Here is a 23,351-nt window from a genome sequence, read left to right on the forward strand (position 1 = left end):
CGGGCGGGGGATTCGCTCGTCTCCCGAATCCGCGCGGAGCCTTTCTGCTGTGATACCCACAGCTTCTGCTCCCACACAAGCCCGCCTGCCCGAACCCCCTGCTTAACATCGGTGCCTCCCGGCCTCTCTCCCCGCTCTGTTCCACCACGCAGGACGACGCTGCTTTACGAAGGAGTACAACGCTTTTTATTCCCACGCAGCCGTGTCACAATTTACCAACACCAGACCAGTCACCCACAGAAACGACCCCCAGCGCCGACCCTCGCCCCGACCCCCGGCACCACCCCCGTTGTGCGGTGCTCCCACCCTTCCCTCACCCCTTCTCTTCTTAAGCACGCTTCTCTCTCCCAAAAGCACTCCCCATGCCTCTCCGCTCCCCCCAGACACACGCTCAGCCCTCTGCCCCACACCCCCACCGCTCCCTTGGATGGAGATCTGAAGGATGATGAGTTCCCATGCTGTGCCAACGTCCTCCGAGCCGAGCGCGCTCCTCCGTTCCGCACCCTGCGCAGTGCCACCTACCTCTGGCTGCATCCCAGCGCTCTGATGATGACGACTGTTCTGAGAGATTGTCCTTGTCCCAGGAGGGGCAGAAGCCTCTCTGAGGGTACGGATGCTACATGTGGATGAGGCTCAGCCCATCCCCCTCTGCTAATAGAGGTGCTGCCCACCTGGGCAAAATGCTACAGGACAGAACCTGGGGAAAAGCTGCAAGCCTTGTGAGTTTCCTGATCTGCGTCGCTGTCAAAGTGCCTTCTGTGCTTCCAGTGATCATCCCTCCTCACTCCAGGTCGATTCCAATCTCTCCTATATCTGTGGGGCCGGCTCGGCAGTGGGTTTGTCGCTGGGGGTGCTGGCTGCTACCCTACAGAGACTCAGGCTGACACGAGAACAGTACATGGCTGGGCAGCAGAGCCACCCCTATGAGGTTGGGTCCTGCAGAGCCACCCACAGCCACAGCTGTGCCACCACCAGAAGACTTGCTTGGGCTCGGCTGTCTGCTGAAGAGCTGGAGGCTGCAAAATGAAAAAAGGTTACATGTATCGATGCAACAGACACTTGCAAGTTAGGTGGGACCTGCAGGCACCCCCTTCCACAGACCCCCCTGAGCTGATCACCTCTCAGCTGGGAAGCCCATCAACAAGCCACTGCCCAGTCTGCCTTGCTCCTCCGTATAGCCCTGCTCCTCTGCAGATATTGATGCGTGCTGCCAAACCCACACCGCCCCAAGCAAAGCCCCACGTGCTCCCTGTAGACTGACTGCCTGATGAGCCCTTCATGGTAAAGCAGCACCAGATTTGCAGCACTCCATGTCCGCACAGCCAAATGCCTCCATCCCACTCCAGCTAACCCAAGGCACGTGTTATCCAAGCCTCATCTCTGTCCGGATCCAAAAAAGGCTGCCTCCCCTCCTTCTCTGGATGCCAGCAGCCCCTCTGTTGCACAGATGTCCCTGCCCACCCCACACGATGACAGGGCCAAGCCCTGGTGCTTACCCCTGCAGCTCTTGCCATCCCCTTGCAGTGTCCCTGTCACACAGCTGCACAGGGGTCCATCTGCTTGACTCGTGCAGATCTGCTCACAGCCACCGTTGTCCTCACACCAGTCTGATCCTTTGTGCATGACAGATAGTGAGAGATGCTGCTGGATCCTGAGCAGCCCTCAGTTGCCCACCCAGGACGCCCGCTCCCTCCAGTGATGGGAAGGCCTACTGGAACTCCCCCATCACCTTCCAGGTCCACACTCCCATGTCCTGGCCATCTTTCCTTGCACCAAGGGGATCATCACATAAGGTGGAAGACCCGTCATGCCTGTCCTCAGGATGACACACACTTACGTTTCCTCCGAATGGGCCCCACTGACAGGATCTGCTCGTGGGCCTCGTGAGTGAAGGCGCTGGCTGACCGCCGGTGCTGGGGGCAGTTCTGCATGGAGATGTCAGCACATTTATTACTCTTGGCCACTGACCAAGCCCTCTCTACACACCCCCAACCCGGACCCCCAAGAGACCCCCTTTCCCCCCCCGACACAGCCAGGATCTTCCCACAGCAGAGCTCTCCTCCCTGCAGCCAGAGGGAGGTTCAATCCTCCCTATCTCTTCCTCAAGGCTGCCTCTCTGGCTGCCTCTTGAATACAAGCCATGCACAACATGTTCCACCTCCGCCTCAGAAAACTCCCAACCCCAGCAACCCTCAGCCTTAGCCTCCCTTACTATTTTGCAGGAGTACTTCTCCGAGTCACACAGTGAAACAGCACAGTGCAGGTGGACTTCATCGTAGTCCCCGATGAACTTGAAGACAGTGACATGGAAGCGACAGGTCAGGGACACCCCGTTCTCCTCTATGCCAATGGTGTTGTCCTTCAAGTTTTGGCACCTGCGAGCAGGAGAAAAGCTGGCCATGGTGCTTCTGTGGCCGGGACCCTCCTTTAAGCAATACTTCTTGCTTCTGTCCCTATGAGACCCCCTTGGGCAAATCTTTCAGCTATTCTCCTAGATGTCACTGTACCTATATGAGCATCATAGGACCCATGTTTCTGCACCCCTATGACACATGCCAGTTTTGGCTAGGATAGACCTAGGTGTCTTTGTAGTAGCTCCTATGGAGCTATGCTTTCCATAGATAACCAAACCAAGGCGCCTGCGGTCACTCACCCTCCCTCAATGATGAAGTAGCGCAGTTTGTCATTGCTGTCCCGTGAGGGTGTTGCATAGCACTTGTTCAGCATCAGGATCAGGTGGTTGGAGTCAGCCCCCACCACAAAGACCCCCACGTAGAGCACATCCCGCGTGGTCAGCACCACTTCCCCCTGCCGGTACGGGTGCTTGTAGGAGGAGTTCTTGTACAGGGCCATCTTGGTTGTGAAGCTTCCTTCCTGCGTTGGCACTGTCAGGTTGATCACACTAATAAAAAGAAGAAAAAAAAAAATGAGTCTTGGACCTCGCATTGGCTGTTGTTTGCATATTGTAACCTTGCTGTCCATGCACACACGTGCACTGCTTGCCCTGCTCTGACCTGAGCATTGGCCGCACGACTGAGTCCAGAGAGATCTTGATGTCCAGCTCATAGGCACAGGAAAACTCCACGTTGATGGTCCGGTCCCGGGTGATGATGTTGCCTGTGTTGTTCGCACTTTCAATCCACACCGTGTTCTTGTATACGATGTGAGTGCTGTTGGACTGCAGAAGGCAGAACGTGGCATCCCTCTAAAGTGACCGTTTCTGATCTCCCACTTGTGGCAGATGCCTCAGACCCAAAACATGTGGTGTAGCTCTGAAAATACCATTTCTCCTACCCCAATATGACCAAGGCTCAAGGCAAGATGCGTCCTACGTGCTGGCCACCTCTTGGATCCTTTCACCCTTGACAGACCACCCTATAACACACTGTGCCCTTGCTGCACTTCCTGCCCCATTGCTCCCAGGTGAGACAATACCCAGTGCCTGCAGCATCCACCCCTGGGCCCATTAGCCCATCACCCTGTCCCACCTGCACCAAGTTGCCGCAATTGCCCTTGGTGTTGTTGATCTGGAAGGAGATGAAGTCCTCGCCCTCTATGCCAGGACAGTGGCGGTCATTGACCCGTACGCCCTCGCGCTCGAAGCCCAGCTGGAACAGCTTGCACTTGGAGATGGACACCTCCATTTGTGCAGCTTTGCACGTCACCTCTGCATCAATGATGTCATGGGTGGCTAGGAGAAAAGGAGAAGGCTCATGGAACCAACAGAAAAGACACCCCGGGCCCAGATCCCCATCCCAGACATCCCTCCCAGCCCCGGGCTCACTGTTGCCGTAGGGTGGGGGCTCAATGCAGCCACACAGCTCCCCACCATCATCCAGCTCGCAGGTCCTGTTGGGGCAGTCGGCGCCAGCACAGGGGTCCTCCACCACTCCTGCTAAACAGCGCAAGACGCACCTTTACCCTTGTGCTCCGGGCCCAGTGCACTCTGAGCATCCACAGGAGCCCATCTTGCTTACAGCAATTCTCCTTCTCAATCCACTCGGTGCCCAGGATGCCGAAAGTACGGCACGCTTCACCATAGGCAGCCAGTGAGCCGCACAGCTGCACCTGCTTGCGGTTGTAGCAGCCATCCAAGAAGCAGGACTCGTAGAAGGGCAGAGGGTCCAGCAGGCCGTAGCAGGGCTGGAAGAAGCCCTTCATGTCTGTCAGCTTCAGGCAGTAGTTGTCGCTCTGCAGCTTCTGGATCTGGACGTTGTCGCAGGACGCGGCGTACTGGGAGTACTGCAGCTCGTTGCAGCTGCGGGCACCGGACACGTCGTGGGGAGGGGGTCCCCAACTGCCCAGCCCCGTGCCCCCCACCACATCCACCTCACCTCTTCTGCATGCCGTTGGTTTTCCAGCTCTGTGCCAGCACCACGCTGCTGACCACCGGCTTGCCCCGCAGCGTCGCATAGTCGTCCGCCGGGTCGCCGTTGAAGTTGCCGCACAGCCCGCACACCTTGTTCTGCAGCCGGTCTCCGATGGTGATCTTGATGACGTTGAAGCCGTTGTAGCGGATCTGGATGTCGGGGCCGGAGTCGATCACCAGGAAGCCCTCCTGGCTGTAGATCTTGGTGGAGAGTCCCGTGACGAAGGGGATGCTCACGAGGCTGCCATTCACCTGGCACAGTGGGGAGGACGCAAGGATGACATCCCTTCATCCTCCACTGGGCAGGAGCAACGCCTCCCTGCAGTCTCCACCGATGTTTTCCAGCACCCCAAGCATGCAAACACAAAACTCTGCTTTAACAGCTGCCTTTCTTAATTGCAGCGAATCACTCTGAAGTCCTTGCCTCCCTTACATGCCAGCATAAGGCCACAGTGCAAACCAGCCCATACAAACATGCATAGGCTCTAGCTCACAAGTCCTCTCCTGCTAAGACAGGCCACATGTGATGTCTCTCCACCGCAAAATCAGAATGCCCCTATGCATATTCCACATCCTCCTCTGTTTCCACCCCCAGATTCTGTGATAAAATCAAGCAAGGATAACTTTAAATAGATACAGAGGTGATGAACGCACAGCAAGATCCAGTAGATCATAGAATCACAGAATGGCTTGTGTTGGAAGGGACCTTTAAGATCATCCAGTTCTAATCCCCTGCTATAGGCAGGGACACCTCCCTCTAGACCAGGCTGCTCACAACCCCATCCAGTCTGGCTTTGAGGGGGCATTCACAGCCTCACTGGGCAATCTGTTCCAGTGTTTCACACCCTTACAGTAAATAATTTCTTTCCAATATCTAGTCTAAATCGACACTCTTTCAGTTTAAAACCACTGAACATTTCTATATAAGAACTAAGCCTTCCCTACAACTTCTGATGATGATGTACTACCGTAACTAGTGTTCCAGCCATGTAAAAAGACAGAGTCCATTAGATACTGACGCTGAGAGCAGTCCCCTTCTATTTAGGTGCCAGTGTTCTCCAAATTTTCTTAATTACTAAGGCAGACTACATGATGGTTTCTGCAGGATTATATTACACTGGCATGATTATTCCCTTGGATCTGTGTCCCTCTCTCACCCAGGGGTTGCACGAGATGATGAGCACAGTGATGGGCACTGGCTCACCCCGCTCCATCAGACCACCTTGCCTCCCAACATTCCTCTCAACCTGGCCAATGTCCCAGCCCAGCACAACAGAGAGCGGCTGCTGGTCTCACATGAAGCTGCTTCTACCGCTATGACCAGCAGTGTCACAGGAGGAGATGGCCCCCAACCTCAGCAAGACCTCACCTTAACTGTACTCCTGTCACTGATGAGGATCTGCTCCTCGTTGATGTAGAAGTACACAGGGGAGATGACGGTGAGGTTGGGCGAGGACCACTTGTCGAAATTGATGATGAGCTGGAAGGAGAAGTCGGGCAGCTTCTGGCAGATGGTGGACAGCACGAAGGCGCAGTTGGCGGGGAAGCGGAGGAAGGCGCCGTCGAAGGTGCGGAAGACGCCGCCTCCCGCCGCCAGGCAGAAGGAGCTGCGTGTGCTGAAGCAGCCGCGCACGCCGTTGCGCGAGGCGCACTCCTCGTCCGACTTGCAGTGCCGCGGGTCGCACTGGATCAGGTTGCGCCGGAAGCAGCGGCACCGCCGTGTGCAGTCCCCGTTCCAGAAGAGCTGCTTGGGCTGCAAGAGCAAGGGGCGGCGGGTCAAGGGGTGGGAACCTCTGCGAGGCCCGCTGTGGACATTCTGCATGGATTTACTCGCTTTCTCCATGTAAAAAGGGAAATCGGGTGATGATGACTGAGCAGAGAGCTCAGTACACACTGAGCAACTCTCCGGAACAGAACCAAACTTGCAAGCAACGGATAAGCCTCTAGAGTGAGCCCTACAGTGAGCACGAGTCCAAAGTGGGCGAGCAAAGTGGATGTGCCCAAGCATCTCAGCACAAAACGAAGCAAGTGACTGCAGCTACAGGGAAGGGCTGCACTAATCTCAATGCACTGAGGACCAGAAGGGAATCTTGCTGTAAATGTGCATCATGCAACCCACTGGTTGTGTAAAGCCCTTCATCAAAATAATACCAAGAATGTATTTTCTTCCTGAGACCGGTGCAGACATCAAACCTACCTGCTTCCAACCCAACAGACAACAGGAACATGAACGTCTGACAAAGGAAATGTGGAGGATGGCAATGGCATCTAGCTTTCTTCAAGCCACTCCTTCCTCAAAACAGCACTATAACAGTATCCTGCACCATAACAGTAATCCTGCCTCTGCGCTGCCTCTGTCCTTTGGGATCCCATGATGCATTACAACTGCTGTACTGTGGTGCGGTGGTGATTAATGCATCACACTGATAGATCAGAATCTCAACGAACATCACATGGTCACAAGTAAGTAGATTTCATAAGCAGCACTATGCTCACCGCATGCACAACAACATGGCTGCAAGTGCTGAACATCCCTGCTCACCAATCCCCTGTCCCAGCATCCCAGCACACTCTCCCAAACCATCCTCACCCAACAACCACACGATGAAGGATGTATGATGTGCCAGAAATGACTTTGCTCTCCTCTGTCCCCCTGGGCCTGCTGGCACCCTGTCATATCCTGCCCTTGTTTTTTGCTCATCTTGAGTCACACAGAACCCTGCATGGGGAGGTCAGTGTTTCCCATGCAAGCCCTGCTTTGATCCTTAGACCCTTCACCACATACCATGGTGACCAGGCACAGCGTGACACCCTACAACGCATCCCTGGATCGCACATCCCAATCAAGGATCATCACAAAGGGTTACAGTAAAGGCACCGAGGGAAGAATGCTCCCAGCATACCTCATAGTATTTGCCATCAGAGTAGCAGCCGCAGTTCTGGGGCAGGATGCAGCTCTTGCCATTCAGCACGTAGCCAGGGTCGCACTGGCAGCCCTCCACGCAATAGTGGCCGCAGTCGCTCTTCAGGCGGATGGCAGCACAGCGGGGCTGGCACAGGGACACACAGCTCTCATAGTGGCTGTTGGGGGGACAGCTGACAGCTGCAACGGGAGGGGAGAACACGAGGGAGGTGTATTAATTCCCTGCAGATTAAGGACTTCTCCTACCTGCTCCTTCCAGCCATAATCTCACGGGGAATCATCACAGATTATTGTGTACTGGGAAGGTCATACTGGGATTATTGAGTCCTACTGCTGGCACACAAAGACTGTGTCTTGATGCATACAGTGCACAAACCCTTGTTGCTGTCTGCTGCCATGCTACTGGTCACTCCTGCTGACCCACATGCTGAGTGACAGGGGTGCTCCTGGTGGTCCTATGGACTCCCAGATAGCATGGGGACACGTTTCAGTGTATGTGCCACTGACAGCTCGCCTTGGCCACTGCACACCCAAAGGTGCCACCAGCTCACCAGGAACCATGTGGGGCAGGGACATGGGATGTAGGCACGCAGCAATGCTGCCCCTGTGCTGCTGTAACAATTCCTCCAGAGCTGTGAGATGGTTTGTTAGGAGGAAGAATGACATAAATTTAATTTTTGGTCTTGTTACTGATAGCAATTACTTCCCAGCTGATTTGCCAGATAGAGCGGCTGCCAGGGAGACTCATGACTCCCACCCTCAGGAACCTAATTGAACGCTGCAGTGTAATCTCATTGACAATAGCAAGCAACCTCATTAGAGGAAACACTGTTGGCTGCAAAGCTCACAACTAAAACTCCTGAGGAACAAATTCAGCTGCATGTACCTGCACCACTGTGGCCCTGGCGTGCCCCTGGTCAACTCTGACATGGTGCCACTGCCATGACGTTGACACTTCCATTGTCCAGGGGCTTCCAATTGACCACCTTTCTATATTAGTGATCAAACTGAGGACTCAGATCTGGCCAGAGGGCTAAATAAGAGCCTGCTGGCAGGGCAGCACTTACAGCACGAGGTGAAGTTCCTCCAGCCGATGACGGCGATGCCCTGCGTCTGGCACGTGCTGGCATAGTTTTGCAGCCAGCCGCAGGCTGTCTGCATGGCTCCCCCGTCAACGCACGTGTCAAAGAGGCAGTTCTTGTAAAAATAGCTGGGGTTGATTTTGCTGTGGCACTTGGCGAAGACACCGCTTTGGCTGGGAATGAGGCTGCAGAGCTGCTGGGGTTTCCAGAAGCCTTCTACTTTGCCACAGGCTGGGCAGCGGTCGCCACAGCCCACCCGACAGAAGGTGTCCCGCTTGGCCCAGCTCTGCACGAAGTCAGTGATGCCAAAGGCAGGCATGCCACCCGCAGCCACCAGGTCATCGTCAGGGTTGCCGTTGTAGCGGCCGCAGAGGCCGTAGGTCAGGTTCTGGAAGCTGCGCGGGATGGTGACGGAGAGGAAGGTCTTCCAGTCGTACACCACCTTCAGCCCAAAGTCGGTCTCCACCACAATGTGGAAACCAAAGGCGAAGATGTTCACTTTGCCCTGGCCCAGCTTCAGCGGTAGGTAGAGCCTTTCGTTGTTGATCTGTGGGGAAGGAAATGAGACAGCAAGATTTTGCGCTTAGGGAAACCACCTGTTGCTCCAGGAGCCACAGCTGGGGTGGGAAGGTATCACCCCTCAGCACCGCCCGACCCTCACGGCCCCACTCACCATCACTGTGTACTTGTAGGCACGGTGAATGACAATGTTGTAGTTGAAGACCTCCACCTCCACTTGCTTCACCCACAGGGCCAGGGAGGTGTCACGATCCTCGTTCTTGGCAGTGACAGTGAACGTGGGGAAGGTGTCTGACCGCTCTGCACGCGGCCGTGAGATGGTGGTGCACAGCACCAAGGCACAGCTGCTCTGGAAGTCGAACGAGAAGCCATCAAACGTCAGGTAGTGCCCATAGCCAGAGACGATGCAAGAGGCATCAGTGCGGACGTGGCAGTAGTAGAGGCCGTTCTCTTCTAGGCAGTACTCATCGTCCTTGCAGGAGATGTTCTCGCAGTACACACTGTTATCTGAGCCATTGCAGTAGCAGAGGAAGTGGCAGGAGATGTCCATCCAAAAGGTCTGGTTGGTGGCCAGCTGGCGGCCCTCAAAGTTGCAGCCACACTCACCGCGGGGCACGCAGCGGGAACCACGCAGGGCAAAGCCCTCGTCGCACTGGCAGCCCTCTGTGCAGGTGTCCATGCAGACAGGGCCCGTGGCTAGAGTCTCACAGGTCTCCACGCAGCTCATGCACTCCTCAAAATGGCTGTTCTCTGGGCACGCCAGGGCTGGGAGCATTAAATGAAGTATGTGAGTTAGCAGCTCCCGCAGCCATGGCGCAAGGAGCACCGAGGTGGGGTACAGACAGAAGGTGGACATGAGGTGAATACCGACCCACTCAATATAAATGGAGAACTAGTCCTAGCAGCCTGCCTGCCACTGGTATTCCCACTCCCTCGGTTACTCCTACTCCTCTCTGCCACCTCCCCCCTCACATGCCGAGTGATGCCACCTCCTGCCAACCCAAAAAGGACATCCTGCTTCCCTCTTCCAGATGGACACCCCACTTAAAAATGGATGCCCCAGTCCCAAAGGGATGCCTCTCTACACCTCGCACAGCAGAGACGTGGGCTGCCTACTCTGTATAGCCATGCTGGAGATTTTTCACATTCGCTGCTGAATTATGAATGTTTTCCCATCAACAGTAAGTTTACAGCCACAGTTAAAACATGCTATATTCAAATTATCCTCTGGTGATGGCTTACTGTACTGTCAGCCACCATCTGCAGCCCTGGAACGCTCCTGCACCGCATCGTAAACCTCCTTGTGTCTCCTGAAACACCATCACAAAACTGCTTAATGGGGAAATCTGTCTCTGTGGGCAAAGGTGTCACTTAGAAACTACCAGTGATAGGTGAGATGAAGTATCCTCGTCTTTGGGTCATGCTGTGGTCTCACTATGCACTGGTCACCTGCTGGCTTGCCCTTCCTGATACGAGTGAGCTCCTGACCGTGGTATGGCACAAGCTTTGCAAATCCTGCCTTGCAAGTGAAACAGCTGAGAGACTTTTGGTATGCGAGCAGAATGCAGCCTCTCTCCCTTTGGTGTGCTACTGAGGAGATGCTTTGTATGCCTCAGTCTCCATTGCTGAGGATGCCTCCGTTGGATGTAGCTCTTTTGATGACACCAACCTCTGTGGTAGCCAACAGAGCAAGAAAACAGCTCCAGTTTATGCCCACCCACTCCTGTGATTTCAGACTTCTATAAATGCTGTACATTCTGTGGTGCTGTTTTGCTCCCAGCAACCAATAAGGTTGGGGTGCCTCTTTTAAATGCTTTTCAGTTTTGTTTCATTACGAGGTACACACCAGCGACAAGGCACAGGGCAAGGTCCCATAAAAAATGGGGACCGACCTCTGAACACCCATGAGCTCCAAGAAAAAGACCCATGCCAAAGCAGAGGGGGCTACATCTCCTCCTTAGCGCCCCAGATACTCAAAAGCTTTTGTAGACTCACGGCAAAAGCTGTGGCTCCTCCATTGGCCGACGTCCACCTCGGCGTTCTTGCAGGCACTGGCATAGCGCGCCACTGCATCGCACAGCTCCGACTGGTTGCCTCCGCTCTGGCACAGGTGGAAGAGGCACGTTCTGTAGTAGGCTGAGACGTTGACCACGCTGTGGCACTCCAGGAAGGAGCTGTTGGTGGGGTCATTGATGATGCCGCAGTTGGAGCGGCTCCGGTAAGTCTTGAGCAGCTCTGAGTCATTGTTGCACGCCTTGAGGAGGTCCCCACACTCCCCGTTGCAGATCTCATCGAACGTCGTCCAGCTCTCCAGGAAGAGCTCCAGGTTGTCCGTGCACTTGCCCTTGGGCGTGCAAAACTCGTCACTGGCATTGCCATTGAAGAAGCCACACAGACCCCCGGTGCAGTTGAAGTAGGTGGTGGAGAGGTGGATCTCCAGGAGGCCTGAATCGTAGTAGCCAATGCTCAGGAGCCCCTCTGACTCCGTCATGGTGCCGTTGTCAGTGCGGTAGATCTCCAGGTGGCCAGAAGGGTGGAAATATGGCAGGTCCACATCATAGCCATTCACCTGCAAGGGAAGGCATTAGTAAGGGCAACGTGACTCTGCAAGGTGGTCCCGCCTGCACCACGACAGGAAGGCTAAACCTGGCCTCCACCCTTGAAGGCTGGGAATCTCCTTCACATGGCAGGATGCAGTAACTTCCTTGCATTTCATTCGAAGAGCAAATTCAAGCAAGAGTAAGCTAGAGGAGAAAACAGCAGCATTCAGAAAGCCTCCTGATTTGGCTTGGCAAGCAAATAGGAATAGCAGTGCTACAAGGCAGGATGGCCATGGACAGATGCAACCCTACATTAAATCCTATGGTACAGACACTATGGTATTGCCTTCTCCTCTACCTTGATGGCAGCTGCTCCATCTGCTCCCAATGAAGCCTGGAACTTAAGGCTGCCTCACCTGACTGCATCCTTCCTGCATCCTGCACCACTGCTCACTGTTAATAAATGCTTGGCAAATAGGAAATAGCTGGGAATTTTAGCAGGGGTTCCAGTTAACAGTTTGTGACAGCACAGCATTCTGTCTGCTCCACTGTGGCTGTCTTGGCTTGACAGGACAAAGAGCAAAACCTCAGCTGCAAAACAGAGTAAAAATGGGTATGGCTAGGATTCAGAAAGCATGGAGACCTTCAATGTTGGGGTACTCCTTCTTTTCCACAGCTATTTTGCTGACTATAGCCACTTGTATTTCAATCAAAATACAAGTGTTTTCAAGATATCTTCTGCTTTCCCCTAGCTCTTTGGTGTGGAGGGTTTGCATGATCTGGGTTGTGAGAACAGGATCTTGGTGAGCACCTGTGGTCTTCTCACCAGTGCTGGCAGCTGCTGTGAAGTCTATGGGATGGGGACCATGGGTGGATGCAATCCCAGTCCTTTTACCTCTTGCCTTGGATGTGAGAGATGAGTAGACTTTGACTCTTGTGATGGCTCTGATCTCAAGGAACACTCCGGAGCCATACACCCGTAAGCTCTTCTCCACGGGGACACCGTGGCATGGCACAAGCCTATGCCTCCCACCTTGGTGACTGCCTTACCTTGACCTCCGACAGGCTGGCTCCTCCGACCTTCACCTCCTGGCCAACCACCTGGATCCGCACGACACGCAGCCCATTGGGAGCGTATCCCGGCTTCTTCTGGCTGATGTCCACCTCGATGAAGTCAGGCTTCTCCAGGCAGGTTTTGAGCAGCGTGTAAGAGTGCTCCAGCGGGTAGGGGAAGGTGACACCGTCAAACGTCCGCAGCACCTGGTTCTGTCCCACTGAACACAGGCCCTCCCGCTTCGGGTAGCAACCCCGGTAGCCATCCTCAATGGTGCAGACCTCTCCTTCGGGGCAGCTGGTGTTGAAGCACTTGGCCTCCCCGCCATCCTCGCACTGGCACTCTGCTGTGCAGTTTGCTGTTGCCCAGAACACCTCTCCGATGGCGTAGTACCGTCCATCCACGTCACAGCCACACTTCTGCACAGGGATGCAGCGGTCGGCGCTCAGCACATGGCCATCGTCGCACTCACAGCCCTCGGTGCAGGGTGCAGTGCAGCGCAGTGGGGCTGTCAGGTCTGAGCAGGTGGCAGGGCAGCCACTGGCACACACTGAGTAGTGGCTGTGCTCTGGGCACTGCACAGCTGCCTCTGCAGGTGCCAAAGGGACACAAACAACAGGATGACCGTGTTACCATGTGGTTCTGAGCTAGGGACCTCAACCTAATAAGCCACACCATTGTAAAATGACCCAGCATTCCCACTTTACGGTAGACTTGGATCTTCCATTTCTCACCCACGCCTTGTTGGCCATTCTTAATGCAAGCAAAAACTCCTCTGAAGCAGCCCCTGCACCACTGAGCCTCCTGCAACTATTTGCTACCCAAAGCAAGGAGGGTGCACTGACCAGCATACTGCTAGCCAGCCCCAGCTCGGGTGCAGGCTGTTAGCACAGCAGCCCACTGCTCACACGGCATCCCTGAGTTCCCCCCTCTTGCCTGACTCTTGCCACCCATTGGCTATCATGAAACTCTCACACTGCAGACAAGAAGGACCAAGTGGCTTTCGCCAGAACCCCTCTACCTCAGGCAACATCATTCCTTTCATTTCCCTCATTCTTTTGTTTCTCCCATTTACATGGTCCCCCATCCCGGCTCTCTCCCACACCAGGACCTCAGGCAGACTCCACAGCTTGCCCCCAGCACCAGCACACCCACACTTACCGCATCCCGTCTGGGCACGCCATTCTCCCACCGGGATGCCCAGGCCTTGGCACACCGCAGCGTACGCCTGGATGGCTTGGCACAGCCCGGAGCCGTTCTCCCGGGCGCTGCACAGATCATAGACACAGCTGTGTACGAAGGCAGTGGGGTCCATGACGGAGCCGCACTCCCACAGCGGCCCGCCGCTCTTGTTGAGGAAGCCGCAATATTCAGAGGAGAAATAGAGGGATTCGGTGGAGGCGTCGCAGACGCTGCAGTTCTCCACGCAGCCAGGTGAGCACTTCCTCTCGGGGTGAGGCACTCGCCAGCTCTCGCCCAGTTCTGGCACGGAAGAGGCCAACCTGCCATCCGAGCGCAGCGCATCGTCCTCGGGGTCTTTGTTGTAATTCCCGCACAGACCGCACGTGCCATTGATGTACGTGCCAGGAACGGAGATGGAGGCATAGTGTTGGCCATCGTAAGTCACCAGCAGGCCAAAATCAGTCTCCAGGGCTGTGGACAAGCCGCTTTGGTAGACTTTGATTGCGCCCAACTCCAGGGAGATGGGTAAGGACACCACCAAGTCATCCACCTGTGGGAACATGAGCAGAGGACTGAGCCACCGTGGAAAAAAGCTGAGGCTTCACGTGAGGGGTATAGGACCCCACTGCAGGGCCTTATGTTTATAGATGGGTGACATGATCTAAAGTGGTCACAGCATGGGTTGATGGTTGGACTAAGATGGTCTCAGTTGTCTTTCCAACCCTAATGATTATATGATTCCAGGAGAAGGCTGGCCAGACCTCAGGCCTCGGCTGACCCATGGCTTTGCTGTCATGCCTTCCACCCTTCCCAAGGAATACACAAGACTACTGTCAGGATCTCGCCATCAGGACCAGACCTGGCAAGTTCCAGCTGTTCAGTGTAGCTCTTACCTTGGCTTTCCCAAAGCTGCCCTTCGGGAGGACGATCTTATGCGAGTAGACCTCCACAAAAATGTCCCTCAGCCAGGAGACGGAGGAGCCGCCTCGGTTCTCATTCTTGGCCTCCACGTTGAAGTAGGGCAGCTGGGAGCCTGGCCAGCACTGCCTGGCGAGGAGGTAGGAGCAGGAACCCTGGAAGTGAAAGAGGAAGCCATCGAAGGTGTGGTAGTGCGGATCTCCGAACACCACGCAGGTGCTGCTCTCCACAGGCACGCACTGGAAGAACTTGATCTTCGGCTCGCATGCTTCGAATGGGCCGCAAGCCATCTCCTGGCAGAAGATCTCATTGTTGAAATCCAGGCAGCGGCACTTGGTGCTGCAGTTTGAGTTCTCCCAGAAGATCTCGCCTTGATGGAGAAACTGTCCTAAAAAGCATGGAAAAGAAATAAAACACTTACATTGGAACTCCATCCACAGCTAGAGGCACAATGTCACTCAGTCAGTCACACAAATCTTGGGTTTGCTTCTGTGACCTGCAGAGAGAGCTGGTGGCTCTGCAGCTGCTCTGGGGAGAGCACTTCAACACCAGCACTGTGCTTGTGTGCCACCGTGCTTGTTAGCTTTGCCCTTTTTCCTATAATAACTCTCTTCAAGTGGCTTTGCCCATCAAGGAGTGCCTCTGTCATCAGAGGTTAAGAGACAATTCATTTCCGATCCAAAAGAGCTCACGATACCTAGGGAATCAAAGATCTGCTGATGAGTAACTTCCTATCCGTGCATAGGTGATGATGGGAACCAAGGAGGGGACGCTCAGCCCGCTGTCAGACAGAGGCTCTGTAAGGGAGGCAGGTTTCCCTGGTGAGAGACGTGAGCAGCAGAAGACAGGCAAAGGGTGGCAGACGTCTTGAGAGATTCCCTCTCCTCCATATGGTTGACTTTCACACCTCTCTTTCAGGCGGATGTGTGAGCTGCCTGCTTTACCTCTCCTAAACTTTTTGTGCTCTTCCATGCCTCCAAAAAAAAACAAAAGACAAAAACCCATTTCCCAACTTCTTGCAACAAACAACAGCTCTTCTTAGGCTCAGCAGCTCCTGCATCAGCTGTCCTGGTGCATGGAGTTTTGCCAAATGAGCTCTGTTATGCATGGCGAGCCTCATCATCTCCAGCATCTCATGGTTCATCGCCTCTTGTGAGAGCAAGCAAGCAGATGCTGGGACACACAGACCTTCTGGTGGGATGTGCACACTGCCCTCGAGGCTGGAAGCAGAGGCTGGCTTTGGCCCCATTCTGAAACCCGGCCTTTCTTCTTCTGGTGGCAGCTGGAAGCTGTTAGGGTGGTGGGAATCTAAGCTTCTCTTGGGCTGAAAGAGCCTTTGGGGTGTGCAGGTCTCCTTTGGTACGATTCTAAGTGTTGCCTGTGAAGAAGTCAAATATCCCAGCACGGTGTGACAGCATTTAGCAGCAGGTGACAACCTGCTTGTTGTGCAGACTCCCAGAGCACAGTACATGTTCCTGATAAATTTTATTTGCTCAGTGGCAATGCCTTTATCTCTCCACACCACAGTCCTTGTTCTGTTTCTCTGTGCATTTCATCCCTCTATATCTCCACAGCAGAGCTGACGCACATGCAGACACTGTAATTGGTGCAGGGTCATGGAATTTATCCTGCTCAGAAACCTATGATTCTTCCCACAGAAAGAGAGGACGTGAATCATGGAATCATAGAATCACCAAGGTTGGAAAAGACCCACAAGATCCACAAACATGGGATTATTCTGACAGCTTTTCCCATCCCAGGGGCAAGAGGACAAGACTGTCCCCAGGTGCTTCCCATTGTCCCTATCAGCACTGCAGAAATTAGTCAAGATGATGGCCTGAGTGGTATTTGACTGCTGCAAACTGACCAGCCTTTAACATCACAGGTCTGGACAGCAGAAATGAAAGCTTTTAACAATGCGTTGCTGATAAATCTGCAGGGATGCAACAAAGCCAGCACCAATGACAGCTTTGTTTGCTGGTGGTTGGAAATGGCACAGTGCTCCCAGTGCTCTATCAGCCCCCCTGTTTTCTCTGAGCTGCCCACTCAGACCTTGTCTGCCTTGGCAAAACCACACTTGTGCAGCCCAGGGCACTCAGGCTGCAGGACCTCTTGCTCTTCTACATCCCACAACATGTAAGGCATCACCACTCCTCCCTTACCTCTCAGGCTGCAGCCATTGGCTGGATCTATTTCTCTGCCATCTATTTTGAAAGCCCAGCGCCCCGGGATGTTCACGTTGGTTGTTTGCTCTATATTGACTATGTCTGGGGTTCTGGAGCCTGGGATGCTGAAGAAGTTGCTGATATTTCCACCGTTGAAGCCAGCCTAACATGGATAGAGAGCAGATTCTGTCAGGTATCCTGCTGCAGGAAAGCAGCTCTGCAGTTCTGTACCTCCCTGCACCCTGCAATGATTTCCAGGCATGCTGTGTTAATGGGGCTTTTCAGGAATCTGTTTTCAGGTAGTTTGGATGCAAGTGAAAACTCCACAGGCACTACAAGCAGAACAGATCTCTGCTTACATATTTATGCACATATAAATGCAAATATGTGCTCCTGGGCATGGCTAAAGCCCAGAAGGGACAGTTCAATGCCTGTAGCCTTTAAGACACATCTCAGCAGCACATTTTTGGCAGATGGGGTAGCTGTGGCATGGCTGCTAGCACCAAATTCTGCCGTGCCCATCTACAGTACCAGGGGTGCTGAAGGGACAGGAGACACAAGGAAGCACAGGTACATTAGGAAAGCTGTGGGCAGCCATCCGAGAGCTGGAGAGGGAGCAAAAGCCTCACCTGGGCCATCACCCCACCGAGCCCAGTCAGGGGGTCCCCTCCGCTGGCCGTCCCCGTGGTCCAGCTGATCTCTTGGTAATTAAATATGGCAAAGGATGACACCCCGTCGGTGATGAGAACAGCTTGAAATGTGTTCACCTGGGAAAGCACCAACAGATGCACAAAGTGAGGCTGCTTTTCTCCCGCTGCCCACCCTTGTGCCACCCGCGCCCTGGGGGACAGCAGGAGCACCATGGTGCTGTGCAGTAGGAACCAAATGAGACCCAACACACAGTGACCCCAACCATTCCATCCCCTCCCGTGCTTCAGTCTGGGGAAATCACAGCGCTGCTCCCCATCCAATTCTGTGCCAATAGATGGCAGCAAGAGAATAAGCTTGTGTGAGACCAGCAGCCGGCTGCTATGACCCGTTCTCTCCCATTACCCTCTCTTAGCTCTATTTCTCGACATGTTATCTTACCCAGCTCCCTTCAGCATTCATATTCCACAATGCGATTAACGGTGCGTTGCAGCCGAGGCAGCCATGTACGTTATGTGTTTGGCTTGGCTGCCACTTCCCATCACTACCTGCTCAATCTGTCCTTCCTTTCACTTGAAATGACTCTGCATTTCCAGCCCCAAACACTCAGACAAAATCAGGCCCCGTGCAAGAAGGACACACTTTGCTGGCTGGGAAAGCAGCATAAATCCCTGCTCCTTACATCTACACTTATACAGACAGAAGGTGCCTGTACTCTGCATGCTTTCTCCATGCAGCAATCTCCCACAGGATCCCTTCAAACACAACTGTTTATCTCAACCACACAAACTTCCCAGTTTGGCACTTGTGGCCAAAAACGCATTGGGCACCCATGCCATACAAATATGCCATCAGAAACCACATGCTTTTGCTCCGTGGCCACCAAGAGACTGGAGAAACAACCGTGCCCCCGAGGCCACATTCCCCAAATTGTTTTCTGCAGCTTTTCTGCATTGCGATGAATTTCCTGCTGAAGTTGCATTGCGTTGCTCTGCATGCCAACCCAGAGCCTTGGCCACTATCGAGCAGGAATGCTGCTCTGTACCAAAATAAATTGCATTGTGTTGCAAATGTAATTCTTCAGGCAATACACGAACCTCTATATTGCTGGCTGTCTGCAAATATATGTGTGTGTGTGTGTTTTTTTCCTGCAAGAGCTGCCAGGACTGGCACAAAAATATGCATTACATCTCGAGCCTCTCTAACAAATGGAAAAGAGCTGAACGGCTTATCGAAGCCAACTTCTCGAGACAGAAGCAGCCAACTTCTGGCACTTGCAGCGTGCAAACAAATACAAAAAGTCCATTTCCCCAAACGACGGCAGGGAGTCCTCACACACTGCCTGCACCCCAATCTCCTGTAGGATGGCGCAGACCCCACAGTGGCAGCTGTCACAGCTTACAGCAATTTAAATGGCATTCAAGCTGGGAAAAACACTGCACTGCCATCCCCATGGCCATGGCCATCCCCAGGGTCAAGCCCATGGCCATCCCTACGTTCATGGCCATCCTCACAGCCAGCACCATGCATACCACAGCTGTTGCTCTTACCGGCGTCGTGCTGCTCCCCCCGTAGAACGTCACCTCCTCCCAGGTGACGACGAAGACCCAGGTGGCAGAGAAGGATGCCATGTCCTTGAAGTACTTGCGGATGTCCTTGGAGGCTCTGCCCAGCAGCTCGGGGTCGGTGCTCTCGCGGTAGTAGATCTCCCCACGGATGCCATTGTGCACGTCGGCCCAGAAGGGCGCAACGAAGGCCCGGCCATCAGCCAGTGGGAAAGCTTCAGGTGTGAACTGGCTGACCAACGAGTTGAAGGAGATGACGCCGTTGTTGTTCACCTGCCCGAGGAGATGGGGTCACTGGAGAGAGCCCTAAGCAAGCTGCTGGCTCATCACAAAACATGGAGTGAGAGTTTTGTGGCAGGGGATGGTTTGTAACGATGGCAGCTCATGAGAGCTCCTGGCCAGATGGACTCATAAAACCCCAGGCAGAGCAAAACCTTGGGAAGTCTGCACAACCAGGCTCCTACAGACCAGTGGAGGACACATCAGAATGCCATGCAGGCTGGCACCCAGCTCAGCTGGGATCTGCCTCTGGTCCCTGTGTGCACCCAGCCTTTGAGAGCTGGCTGTACGGCTGGGTAGCTGCAGGGCAATGGATTATTATGCCACAGCATGTGCAGTGTGTGCCCCAACCAGCAGCCAGGATGGATGGGGCTTTGGGCAACCTTATTTAGTGAGACTTATGGCGCTTTAGCAGGCCTTGGAGTTAGGCAGTCTTTAGGGTCCCTTCCAACCCAAACCATTCCATGACCCCATGATGCATTTAGGGACACACAGAGAAGTGCTCACCCCTGACAGCCCACTCCAGGAGCCCTCCCAGTGCCAGTTGTCACTGCTCTGCCATTTGAGCACGGCAGCATCCCACCCTTGACTTAGGCACCTCCACACAGCTCCAAACCACCCTTTATTTTTTCCTATGGGTCTCTGCATGTTCTCGTTTCTTGTCATGGAACAGGAATAATGTTCCTTGTGTCAAGCCCTGAGCTTCGTTGTACCATTTAATCACCTACAAAAAAAATTTATTGCCTTTTATATTCCTTCCCCATGAACATTAGCCCATTAACTATACCTTTGACTTTCTTAATCATAAAACCTATCAGTTCATGAAATCTAAGAACTTGTCAGGTGGGTGCTAATAAATCTTCCCACTCTTGACGACAGCAAGAGCGCGTTTAACGTGCAGCCAAATGACAAAGAAAAGAATAAAAGGAAAGTCTGTTCTCCACTTACATAAACTGTCCTGTATGGGGCTCCAAAGAAGATGAACGGAACAGAGAGCTTGATCTCAGGAGAGCTCCCATCATCCACTTTGGGCGTTTTTGTGTCGTTTGGCCAAAATGGGTACAGACTTGCCATGGCGTGAACTGCAAAGAGAGGGGTTCAGTGCTTACAGGGACCCGTCCTAGTTTTGGGGAGGGCACACTGGGGCACCCAGCAAAAGCCTTCATTGAGCAAACAGAGATTTAGATGGGCTTTCTTTCCCCTCCTCCTCTCTTTGATGTAGAAAAGCAGCACACAGCCCTTGTGACATTCGAGCAGAGCTAAAGGGAGCCACAATGCTTCCAAACAATCCCAGCTCTGTTTACCTCAGTTTGGAACATGCTTTTATTTCCCAGGTCCTAACCTGCACCTCTCAGAGGCCCCTGGTTGCAGACAGCCTGCTCACAGGTCTTGGTTACAGAAATGGGGCTCTGTGGTGCCTGAGCTGGGGATGCTGTGCTCGGCAGCCCCAAGGTGCACTGCTCAGAGGCACCAGGGATACTCAACTACACAACCCCAAGGATGTTCCCTGCTTGAGGCTGCCTGACAGTGTCACCAGTGAACCCCTCCAACCCACTCTGACCTGACGGAGACAAGGGCAAACCTGGCCTCACCCTACTGGCACCCTAAAAATGCTCTGAGTTCCTTGGGATCCTGCATTCAGCCTCACACCAGATTGCTGCTCATCCAGTTTATCATCTTCTTGGCACTTGTTGGCCATTGGGAATTCGTCATGGTCCCATTCTGTACCACAGCAAAAGCACAGCCACCTCCATATGTGCACTCAGATGCATGCACTATGCATGCTCACTTAGGTGATGTGCTTAGAGCAAAGCAGAGCTGCTGGGATTGCTGTAACTATCAGCTTTGCCAACTTCACATTCCCAGCAGCACGGCAGCTCCTCATTTAACCTGCACTAATCTTGCTTCACTGCTCCCAGTGAGGCGAGAGCCATTTGTGTGGGCAGGAGGTTCATTGCCTCAGTGCACTCTGTCACCACTGCACAATTGGTGCCTGTGCTCCCACCCCTCCAGACCCAGGGAAACACTGTTTGCTGTTACACTCTGACCAAGGAAAACAGGATGTTTTTGGGGGCAGTTTTGGGGCACAGGGGAGCCGCACTGACCTTGGTGCCGCATGGTTACCACCAGCAGGGCTGCCCAGGCACTGAGCAACGATCGTGGGTTCATCCTAGAGGGCAGAGAGAAATCCAAACATGCATCACTTCCAAAGGAAAGCGCATCCCAAGTGATCCATCCCAGCACTGCAGAGGGTCCCTCAGGCATCAAGTAGATCCAAACTGCCTACTCTGTTAAGTGCCTTACTGAGCCCATCCCACTGCTAATGGCTAACGGCCCTGCAGGTCTTGGCAGAGCGAGCTGTCACTGCGTGGAGGAGCTGCAGCACTGCAACGTGTTGCCCCATTTCACCCTGTTGTTCAGAGGCAATTCCTGCCTGATCTGCTCCACAATCACTCAGCTCTTCGCACTAGAGACGCCAACACTTACACAGCTGGGCAACTTCATGCTGAACAAGAATCAATGACAGAAACAAGCAAATACAAGGCTAGGAACAGGAAAGCAAACTCCTCTGCCAGCTCTAATTCCTCCCGTGCCTAATGCAATTTGTTAGTCATTATTAATCCAATAGAAAATATCACTAAAACACCTGCTTTGATTTCTTCGCCTGTCTCTCTGGCTTTCTGCACATAGCAGGGCTTGCAGGAAGGCACCATGCTGTAGCAGCATGCAAACAGCTTCACACTGCACCTCTACCTTGAGTACACCCTGAGCTTCTACAGCAGCCTCCAGCATGTCTCTTCTTTGTACATCCCCATGCACTTCAACTGCGTGCACCCAGTGGCCACGGAAGGTCTCTGTATGCTCTCCCTATAGGTTTATTTCTATATCGTACCAAGAGCTCCAGTTACTTTAATTATCCCCACATACATGTGCCATGCACAGCACAGCTCTATAGCAAGCAGGGGATGTGTCACCACCTGTCCCACACCGCTCCTGTTCGTCCCCCATTGCCAGGAGCAATGGCACAGATGTGTCCCACGTTCCAGTGGTCAACTGTGTTGGCCAAAATCCCCCTTACCCCATGTTGAGAAAAATTTGTTCCACCGGAGCAGAGTATTACTTCATTCCCTATCTATCTTGGAAAGCTGAAAGCAGGACAACAGGATTTTATAGCTATTGTAAATCAGAGCAGCTGTGGGTTTATTAGCAGCGATGGGGAAGACAACAGTACAGCAGCCCAAGCACAAGAGCAGCACTGCTTGGGAGCAGAAAATCCAGGACAGGTTACTTAACACACTGCATTTCTTTAGGTATAAGAAAAACATTATTACCAACCTGTTTTGTAGACGTCAGGAGCAACGTGGTCTGAACTTGTAGCCCAGCTCTGTAGGACAGCACTCCTATGTCAACGCAGAGCTCATGCCGGTGCTCTTGGCCAACTCTTGCTGAGGAGTGCAGCTATGTCCCCGTCCTGGTGCTCTCCCAACTGAAAGTGCGATTCCTCCAATGCTGGTTCGGGGCTGGAGGAGTGTAGGGTTGCAATCCTGGTGCCTCTGTTGATAACAGCACACTAATCTGAGATCGGATTCGGGCCCAGAGATGGGGAGAAGCCCCTTCCTTCCCAGCGCTCGCCCCTCGCTGGGTTCGGCTGTGATGTCAGCTGCCCGCAGCCGCTCTGCTCAGCATTGCTTTTTTGCTGAAGGGAAAAAAAAAAAATACAAGCCTCAAAGAATCGAGCCCCTTCCTCCTTTGTGTAAGTGCAGAAAAAAAGCCATCTATATAGTGTTACAGGATTAGCATTAACAGTTCGAGGCTTAAAGCACCTTTCAAAGGCAGCGCCCCAAGGCTTCAATGCGTTACTTTTCCATCCAAGACTTGTTCTACTTTCTGCATCTCGATTTACCTCTGCTGTTACAGGTGGGAGAGGAAAGCCTTACCCAGCAATACACATTTCTCCATGTCTGTTGAAGACCATGCCCTGGTGCTCCCATTCCCACTCGCTGTGCGGGGACAGAGTCAGGTTTTACTGGGGTTGATGGGGGAATGGGACTGGTGGGGGCCTTAGCACCAGTATCCCCACGCAGCCAGGATTCGTGAGGGCTGCAC

General features: G+C 53.5%; 1 protein-coding gene across 1 annotated transcript; it reads right to left on the minus strand.

Moving 5' to 3' along the window:
* Window positions 1-428: 428 nt before the first annotated feature.
* TECTA (tectorin alpha) lies at window positions 429-22,616 on the minus strand. The gene is made up of 24 exons (XM_042832144.1): window positions 22,581-22,616; window positions 21,350-21,414; window positions 20,193-20,326; window positions 18,951-19,238; window positions 17,382-17,519; window positions 16,750-16,915; window positions 14,563-14,975; window positions 13,649-14,219; window positions 12,484-13,076; window positions 10,889-11,462; window positions 9,048-9,658; window positions 8,360-8,921; window positions 7,273-7,472; window positions 5,739-6,122; window positions 4,335-4,621; window positions 3,978-4,258; window positions 3,785-3,895; window positions 3,489-3,691; window positions 3,015-3,178; window positions 2,654-2,902; window positions 2,213-2,375; window positions 1,838-1,925; window positions 1,497-1,613; window positions 429-1,016 (listed from the first exon to the last, which is right to left on the minus strand). The coding sequence occupies exons 2-24, from the start codon at window positions 21,411-21,413 to the stop codon at window positions 922-924; spliced, it is 6,456 nt and encodes a 2,151-aa protein (XP_042688078.1). The 5' UTR covers window position 21,414; window positions 22,581-22,616; the 3' UTR covers window positions 429-921.
* Between the last annotated feature and the right edge of the window lie 735 nt (window positions 22,617-23,351).

The sequence above is a fragment of the Centrocercus urophasianus genome, unplaced genomic scaffold (genome assembly GCF_019232065.1).
Source record: "Centrocercus urophasianus isolate 14NV4802_14NV808 unplaced genomic scaffold, USGS_Curo_1.0 seq_37, whole genome shotgun sequence".
Classification (NCBI taxonomy): Eukaryota; Metazoa; Chordata; class Aves; order Galliformes; family Phasianidae; genus Centrocercus; species Centrocercus urophasianus.